The 9671-nt window shown below is 44.5% G+C and overlaps 1 protein-coding gene across 3 annotated transcripts in view; it reads right to left on the bottom strand.

The window, feature by feature from the left end:
- cwf19l1 (CWF19 like cell cycle control factor 1) overlaps window positions 1-9671 on the bottom strand; it is a 25672-nt gene extending 16001 nt beyond the window's left edge. For 2 of the 3 annotated variants that reach the window (XM_079531172.1, XM_079531171.1), the window contains exons 1-6: window positions 9515-9671; window positions 8616-8700; window positions 6952-7036; window positions 5483-5584; window positions 4252-4469; window positions 1-100 (exon numbers count right to left, since the gene is read on the bottom strand). In XM_079531172.1, coding sequence (XP_079387298.1) covers window positions 1-100; window positions 4252-4469; window positions 5483-5584; window positions 6952-7036; window positions 8616-8700; window positions 9515-9537 — 613 coding nt within the window. In that variant the 5' untranslated portion in view covers window positions 9538-9671. Of the gene's footprint in view, window positions 101-4251; window positions 4470-5478; window positions 5585-6951; window positions 7037-8615; window positions 8701-9514 lie in introns of all 3 variants that reach the window. The other variant, XM_079531173.1, reaches the window with a different exon arrangement.

The raw sequence follows: 9671 nt of genomic DNA on the forward strand, positions 1-9671 counted from the left end.
CGTAGTGAGCGCCCTCTAGTGCAGCGAAGTGGTAGCGCGGCTTCAGCTTGTCCGCCAGGTTGGCGATGGAGCCGGTTCCACAGAACCTGGTGTTCACCTCCTGGAAGAGAAGAGACATCCTTTAATCCATTTACATTCAATACATGTCTCTAAATCCTGACAGATTTCTGAAAAACCTATGTTTCTATATCAGTGGTTCTCACAGGGTTAAACCTCATGTTTCTATATCAGTGGTTCTCACAGGGTTAAACCCTATGTTTCTATATCAGTGGTTCTCACAGGGTTAAACCTCATGTTTCTATATCAGTGGTTCTCACAGGGTTAAACCCTATGTTTCTATATCAGTGGTTCTTACAGGGTTAAACCCTATGTTTCTATATCAGTGGTTCTTACAGGGTTAAACCCTATGTTTCTATATCAGTGGTTCTCACAGGGTTAAACCTATGTTTCTATATCAGTGGTTCTCACAGGGTTAAACCCTATGTTTCTATATCAGTGGTGCTCAATATTTCATGTCAAGCACTGCGCAAAAGTCATGGAATAAGGATGTGTATATTACAGGAAACTCCGGTTAAACTTTCCAACAAACTCCGGTCGACCAGTTTGGGTCCCCCCTTGGACCCAAACTGGCTGAAATCAGACAAGTGTTCCAAAGCGGTAAGGCAAACATCATAAGCTTCTCTGAAACAAAGCTGGATGAGTCCACCAAGGACCCAGAGATTGAAATAGAGAACTATACTATCATTAGGAATGACAGAAACAGGTGGTGGTATATTCACAAAGACACTGAATACGTTACTCGTACTGACTTACAGCATGATGAAAATGTGGATTGAATTCATTTTCAAAAATGCAAAATCAGTATTAGTGGGCACCGTCTATAGACCACCCGATCAGCATGGGTTCTATGATATACTTGAGGGGTTCTTAGCTGGGGAGGAATGTGTAGAGAAAATCCTGATTGGCGCCTACAATACAGACAGGAAGCACCTGTGTTTAAGTCATTCAGTAAGTTCTGTGATCTGCATAGTGTCAGTCAGCTAATTACCCAACCCACAAGAGTGTGTGATTCTACTCAAACTGTCATTGATCTCATTCTGACCTCGGACAAATCCAGAATCTCCAAGAAAGGGGTTATTGTATGTGGGCTTAGTGATCATTTTATGATTTTCTGTACCCGCAAAAAACAAAAACTAAAGTCTGGCTGTCACAAAACAGTCATATCTAGGGACCTCAAAACCTACTCTAGTGAGGCCTTTAACCTTGAAGTGAAGAATCTGGATTGGTCCGATGAGCTCAGGAGCTCACTAGTCGAGGAAGCATGGCTTGGCTTCAAAACCAAATTTACATGAGTACTAAACAACATGGCTCCTCTGAGAACCATCAGGGTCAAAACCCGCTCGGAGCCATGGATGAATTCGGACATACTGACTGCAATGAAAGCCAGAGACAAAAAATGCTCTGAACTTCTTAAATGCAAGTCCAAGCTAGCCAAGCGCTTCGACAGTGATCTCCAAACCCAACTGGGCATCCTAAAAACCCAACGAAACAAGCTAAGAAACATTGTAACTACCATGACTAAATCAGCTAAAAGTAACTTTATCAATGATAAAGCTGAGGAAAACAAAAATAATCCTCATGATCTCTGGAAGCTACTAAACAATCTAGGCTAGGCTGTGGTCAGAAACTAAAAACCAGGTTTTCAAACATAAACATCAAATCGAACGACACTCTCATCACTGACAAGCTTGATGTGGCCAACTACTTGAACATCTTCTTTACAAACATAGCAACAACTCTGGTTAACAAACTGCCCTCCCACTCTGGGCTCTTTGGTGTAGAGCACATTAAAACCTTCTACAGAAACATAGGTGTTTGTAAAGATGATTTTAAACTAGTTATGGTAACAACTGATGAGGTACTTAAGAAAATGAGTGCCCTCCAACCCCACAAGGCCACTGGCCATGACAATATTCCCTCCAAATTCCTCAGAGATCTCTATAGCTCCAATTATCACCCACATAGTAAACCTCTCCATCAAACAGGGACAGGTCCCCCAAGATTTCAAACTGGCCAAAGTAACCCACTTGCACAAGAAAGGGAGTAAATTAGACCCCGGCAACTACCGCCCTATTTCTATTCTAAGCTCCATCTCGAAAGTGATGGAAAAAATAGTCTATGAACAGGTTGAAAAGTATCTTGCCACAAATAAATTAATGTACGAGTTCCAATCTGGCTTCAGAACATCCCACTCCACTGACACATGCCTTCTCTATTTGAGCGACCACATCAAACATGAGGTGGATGCTGGCAAATACTGCGGCATGGTCATGCTGGACCTCCAAAAGGCTTTTGACACTGTGAACCACTCCATACTGGTTAACAAGCTTAAAGCAATTGGTTTCGATAGCACATCAGTGAGCTGGATGCAATCCTACCTGGAGGGGAGAGAACAGATGGTGGAGGTGAATGGAACACTGTCCCCCCCCCCTCCAAGTGAGCTGTGGCGTTCCACAAGGAAGCATTCTAGGGCCTTTACTGTTCCTAATATATGTTAACGACATGATTTCAGCTTGTGACTGCAACTTGTTCCTGTTCGCAGATGACTCTGCAGTGCTAGCCTCGGACAGGGACAAACTGCAGGTTGAAAAGGCCCTCAGCTCTGAACTCGGTAGAATCTGCACCTGGCTCGCTGATAACAAACTATCTTTACACCTGGGAAAAACTGAATCCATTCTCTTTGGCTCTAATAGTAATCTCAGCAAGGCAAATGGCTTCTTGGTTAGAGTGGGTGACAATGTTATCACACGTAAAGATGAAATTACCTACCTAGGTTCCATCCTGGAGGCTAATCTTTCCGGTGATAAAATGGCCACCAACGTAATCAAAAAAGTCAACCAAAGAACAAGATTCCTTTACAGGATCTCCTCACTGGTCAACAAAAACACATTGAAGACCTTAACCTTTTTTTTTTTACCATGTTATAAAACACGAAAAACACGTCCTTGGCGCTCCAGGACATCATGAAAAAGAAGTTAAATAAGTCCTTGGCGATGGATGAGTTGGAGCCCTTGTACAAGGTTTCTTTGACTATGCATGCACCTCCTGGTATCACAGCACCTCAAAGGCCCTTAAAACTAGGCTCCAGACTTCCCAAAACAAACTGGTCAGGCTCCTACTTGGCCTCGCCCCCCGAACCCACCTCACCCCTGCCCACTTCGACAGGCTGGAATGGCTTAGGGTCGACGACAGAGTACAGCATCTTGCAATGGGTCTGGTCCACAAGATTCGATACACCACCGAGATACCCATGTACCTGTCTAGATACTTCCTTAATGTTAACGTCCACACCCACAACACCAGAGGGAGTGCAACGAACCATGTACAACCCAAATTCGGCACAAACGAGGGACTAAATTATTTTCGCTCCTATGCCACCAAAAGGTGGAACGCCCTACCAACAGTCATTAAGACATGCAAATCCCTTGACTCCTTCAAAACCGCTCTCAAAGGGCACCTACGGATGGCTGCAATCAATTTGAAACTGGCCCCCGTAAAATCTGAATCCCACCCCACCGCCCCCCCCCCCCCCCTTTTTTTCCCTCACTGTATATGTTTCTTTTCCTTTTTTACCTCCATTATGATGAATTCCTGTTCTGTTCTTTGTCTATATAGAAAGTGTCTATTTGTACGTCTCTAAATGTTTTGATGAATTGAACATGGTGGACCCTCTTGTAAACAAGTGTAATGCTTAATTGGGTCGTCCACTCACAGTTAACAGTCTTTGTATTGAGTTTGTGCTTGAAATGTACTGTAATTCTGCATAAATATTTCAATCAATCAATCAAAACCAAAAAACATGACCTTTTAACACTTAGAATGATTCAGAGGTTTTCAAAATAATGGCACTGAACTGCCAGCAGATATGACAGATTTTACTCTGAAAAGACTTCCGTAGTTCCAGACCCCTCGGGGCCACTGGGAGCTGTAGTTCTACCTACCGTAGGGGGGGGGGGGGGGGGGGGGGGGGGGGGTGTAGTTCTACCTACCGTGGGGGGGGGGGGGGGTGTTTCCGTAGTTCCAGACCCCTCGGGACCACTGGGAGCTGTAGTTCTACCTACCGTAGGGGGCGTGTTCCCGTAGTTCCAGACCCCTTGGGGCCACTGGGAGCTGTAGTTCTACCTACCGTAGGGGGCGTGTTCCCGTAGTTCCAGACCCCTCGGGGCCACTGGGAGCTGTAGTTCTACCTACCGTAGGGGGCGTGTTCCCGTAGTTCCAGACCCCTCGGGGCCACTGGGAGCTCAGCAGGATGTCCACTCCTCTGAACTTGGAGGAGGTCAGCGGAGCCACCAGAGCGCTGAGGTCTTTGGGGGAGAAACAGTGGGAGGGGGGAGGGGCCGCCTGGGCTTCCCGCCCGCTGACGTACGCTATCTGGAGGCCCGAGGCCCCGGAGAACAGGCCCCGCCTCCCTGGGGCCACAGAGACACATAGACAATTAGACACACACACACACACAGAGAGACACAGAGAGAGACACACACACACACACACACACACACACACACACACACACACACACACACACACACACACACACACACACACACACACACACACACACACACACACACACACACAGAGAGAGAGACAAAGAGACACACACACACACACACACACCTTTACATAGATTGTACATTACATTTACTCATTCACACACTGATGGTAAATGGTAAATGGTGCATTTATAGCCTTTATCCAAGGCGCTTTACATAGATGGTGCATTACATTCACCCATTCACACACATTCATACACCGATTGCCGTGGAAGCCATGCAAGGTACCAACCAGCACATCGGGAGCAATTTGGGGTTCAGTGTCTTGCTCAAGGACACTTCGACATGTAGACAGGAGGAGCCGGGATTCGAACCGCCGACCCATGGATCATTGGACGACCTGCTCTACCTCCTGAGACACAGTCGCCCCGATGGTGGAGGAAACCATGCAAGGCACCAACCTGCACATCAGGAGCAATCAGGGGTTCAGAGTCTTGCTCAAGGACACTTCGACACTACCTCTGGGGGAGCCCACAGGGATCGAACCGGGAACCTCACGGTTCCCATCTGACCACTCTACCGCTGATCCACTGCCGCCCGCCTCGTACCACACTATATAACGTTCTTACCCAGATAAGTGATGTTGTCAGCCTGGCCAGGTGGGGGCGCTACTCACCCAGATAAGTGATGTTGTCAGCCTGGTGGTGGTGCTATAGACTATGTTCTCACCCAGATAAGTGATGTTGTCAGCCAGGCCAGGTGGGGGCGCTATAGGCTATGTTCTCACCCAGGTAAGTGATGTTGTCAGCCTGGTGGGGGCGCTACTCACCCAGATAAGTGATGTTGTCAGCCAGGCCAGGTGGTGGCGCTATAGACTATGTTCTCACCCAGGTAAGTGATTTTGTCAGCCTGGTGGGGGCGCTACTCACCCAGATAAGTGATGTTGTCAGCCAGCTCACAGCCGTCGGCACTGGGGAAATATTTCACCGTCTCCTGGCTGGCTGCTCCAAGGATGTAGGTGTGGATCGGGGCTGGAAAACATTATTATTATTATTGGATCGGTGATGACGATCTAAGACCCAGAGCCCAGCAGGCGCGCCTGGGCTATACAGCCATGCGATCCGTTCTCGTATCAATAAACTTCGTCTTTTGGACAATACTTCGTCCTGAGCGTCGGGCGTTACTAATAGAAAGGACAAAGAACTTCGTCCTGGGCGTTCGGGGTGTTAATGATGTTTGGGAGGGTTTTTACGTGGGTAATATAATGTGTTTTTAGATATTTCAGTATTTCAAAGTGTCCATGGGCTCCATGATGTCCATGATGCACCAAAGCATTATGGGGATTGTAGTCCAGGAAGTAAGTGAGCCCAGTGTCCATGACGACATGGAGTCCATACTGAAATATCTAAAAGTAAAAACACATATTATTACCCACGTAAAAACCCCAGGAAAGTGTTTCTTGTCTCCCAAACATCATTAAAATAAGATCTGGCTGCAAAAGGGGTGAAGTGTCCCTTTAACACATTTAGGCCTAACCTCAATTTTTTTTTAAATTCTTCTAAATCCTCCAGTTTTCTGAAATGAATACTTTCACGATTTTTCAAAAATTGCTAAATTATAACATAATGTTTAAAACACCAAAAGGGGTTCCCGCCCAGAATGGGTTAAGGGTAGCATTAAATAATAGGCTTCAAATGACGGTTAACCCATTTAGCGCTAGCATTTATTGAAAAATTAGGATCTAATTCACGCCAGCATTTTTTAAATTTGAGCTCTTATTTTGAAAAGCCACAGTTCCAGACTTCCGGTATAGGGAGCTTATCCTAGGAAGTTTAACAGGTCCCGTTCAACTGTTGTTTACAATATGGGTCCATGCCAGTGCACTTGGGGGGCTCCTCATCGCCGGCTCTGTGCCGTCAAAGAAACGCTGTTTTGACCAAAATACCATCTGGGACCAGGAATAGGACATACAGGCGATTGAAAGAAACGGATAGAATGGATTATTATGGCGACGACGATCTAAGATGGCGATCCAGTGCTGTGCTAACAACACAGCTAGCTAACTGGCTAACGGCAGTAGCATTTTGTCTCGAGCAATCGAACGCACTATAAAAGCGCAATTGACGAAGGGCTTCGGCAATGGCGTTAAGTGTTAGTATCAAAATTAGGCTTCAATTGACAAAGGTCTTCGCCAATGGCGCGGAGGGAGTTAAGGTCTCAACAGTTAAATGATTTATAACATCTGCAAATGTTTAATAATACTAACCCAATTCAAAGATTTGTGCCACATTTTAACAATTTTTCAAAAATATCTACAAGCTATGAGCTTGTAGATCTGCTGTTTTTCAATAGATAAAGTATAACATAATGGTTAAAACACCAAAATGGTTTAAGATACCTTTCTTGGCTCCAGATTTGTACTCCTTCCATTCTGCTTCGGCCTCTGGCGTCGTTCCAAAGAACTCTCCAACACACAACAGTAACTGTAACATTAATACAGTATGATATTAAATAACTCTCCAACTGGAACATTCATTAATACATAATTATGATATTAAAGAATTAACTATTTTGACCTGAGATCAGGTTCTAAAATTGTCTTCTAAATCCTGACAGTTTTCTGAAAAAGCTATGTTTCTATGTCAGTCGTTCTTCGATTTTTCAAAAAATAGCAGACCTACAAGCTCATAGCGCGCCACTCGGTGGCGCGCTACGAGCTTGTAGATCTGTTATTTTTCAATAGCTAAAGCATAACATAATGCTAACACCAAAAGGGGTTCCCGCCCAGAATGGGTTAATAAAAGTACATTATTGTGGCGAAAATACTTGTGATTAACGATATTATATCACAAATCATCAACATATATTTAAAACTGTCAATTTGGGACTTTTACATTTTAACCGATTCATTTCGATTCACTGATTACAGAAAGAATAAACGGGATTTGAAAAGAATTACTCATTTTAATCACACTTTAGTTCCTTTGATCCGATTAAATACTTTGACTTCTACTCCGCTACGTCTCAGAGCCAAATACTGACTTCTACTCCACTAGGTCTCAGAGCCATGGTTTCCTCCGCCATCGGTGTGTGAATGTGTGTGTGAATGGGTGAATGTAATGCACAATCTATGTAAAGGTGTGTGAATGTGTGTGTGAATGGGTGAATGTAATGCACAGTCTATGTAAAGGTGTGTGAATGTGTGTGTGAATGGGTGAATGTAATGTACAGTCTATGTAAAGGTGTGTGAATGTGTGTGTGAATGGGTGAATGTAATGCACAGTCTATGTAAAGGTGTGTGAATGTGTGTGTGAATGGGTGAATGTAATGTACAGTCTATGTAAAGGTGTGTGAATGTGTGTGTGAATGGGTGAATGTAATGCACAGTCTATGTAAAGGTGTGTGAATGTGTGTGTGAATGGGTGAATGTAATGCACAGTCTATGTAAAGGTGTGTGAATGTGTGTGTGAATGGGTGAATGTAATGTACAATCTACGTAAAGGTGTGTGAATGTGTGTGTGAATGGGTGAATGTAATGTACAATCTATGTAAAGGTGTGTGAATGTGTGAATGTAATGCACAGTCTATGTAAAGGTGTGTGAATGTGTGTGTGAATGGGTGAATGTAATGTACAATCTACGTAAAGGTGTGTGAATGTGTGTGTGAATGGGTGAATGTAATGCACAGTCTATGTAAAGGTGTGTGAATGTGTGTGTGAATGGGTGAATGTAATGCACAATCTATGTAAAGGTGTGTGAATGTGTGTGTGAATGGGTGAATGTAATGCACAATCTACGTAAAGGTGTGTGAATGTAATGCACAGTCTATGTAAAGGCTGATTTGCTCAGACACATAATGACGTAAGTTCTCCTTTCATTTAAATGGCAAATGTATGTATGTAGGAGGCCCTCAGATGTATGTATGTATGTATGTATGTAGGAGGCCCTCAGATGTATGTATGTATGTATGTATGTAGGAGGCCCTCAGAAAGCGGCGTATATAAAAGCACTATTAACTATTTCTAAAAGTAATGATTCGTTACAGAGTCTGAACGATTCTTACGTCAAACTGTCCGCTCTTCTTCTGAATGCTTCGTACTCGGTTGAACAGCGCGCCCACTCGGCCTTCTACGTCACCACACGCCAAGCTGGAGGGAGGGGCAGAGACACACATCAAACACACCACACGCTGAGCTGGGCGCACTTCACCAGGGGTCCCTGAGGGGGTTCCAGGGGGTCCCCATGTGGTCTGGGGACCACCAGGGGTCCTTGAGGGGGTTCCAGGGGTTCCCCATGTGGTCTGGGGACCACCAGGGGTCCCTGAGGGGGTTCCAGGGGGTCCCCAGCTAAATGATAGTTTGGAACCAAATGGACCCTTATGGGTCTGTAACTCTGAGAGTGTAACACATGGAGCCAAATGGACCCTTATGGGTCTGTAACTCTAAGAGTGTAACACATGGAACCAAATGGACCCTTATGGGTCTGTAACTCTGAGAGTGTAACACATGGAGCCAAATGGACCCTTATGGGTCTGTAACTCTGAGAGTGTAACACATGGAACCAAATGGACCCTTACGGGTCTGTAACTCTGAGAGTGTAACACATGGAACCAAATGGACCCTTACGGGTCTGTAACTCTGAGAGTGTAACACATGGAACCAAATGGACCCTTACAGGTCTGTAACTCTGAGAGTGTAACACATGGAACCAAATGGACCCTTACGGGTCTGTAACTCTGAGAGTGTAACACATGGAACCAAATGGACCCTTACGGGTCTGTAACTCTGAGAGTGTAAGTCCATTTGGTCCATTTGGGGGTCCTTGACATGAAACAGTTTTCAGTAAAGATCACATTTAATTGTTTGTGTTCAGTGTATTTATGTTAGATTTAGACTCTCGTATAGATGTATATTTTTACTCGATTCTGACATTTATTTATTTAATCTGAATGTTCACACTTACACTCTGAGTGGCTGCTCTCCCATGGTGACGAAAATAAATGATTAAATACTGTAAAGGATCTTATTTATGAACAGTCTTATTTATAAGTATTTATTTATTAACTCTTTGTAAACAATAATTCTTCCCACTGCATGGAGGGGGAGCGGTGCGTCGGTGA

Source organism: Electrona antarctica (genome assembly GCF_951216825.1).
Source record: "Electrona antarctica genome assembly, contig: scaffold_58, whole genome shotgun sequence".
NCBI lineage: Eukaryota > Metazoa > Chordata > Actinopteri > Myctophiformes > Myctophidae > Electrona > Electrona antarctica.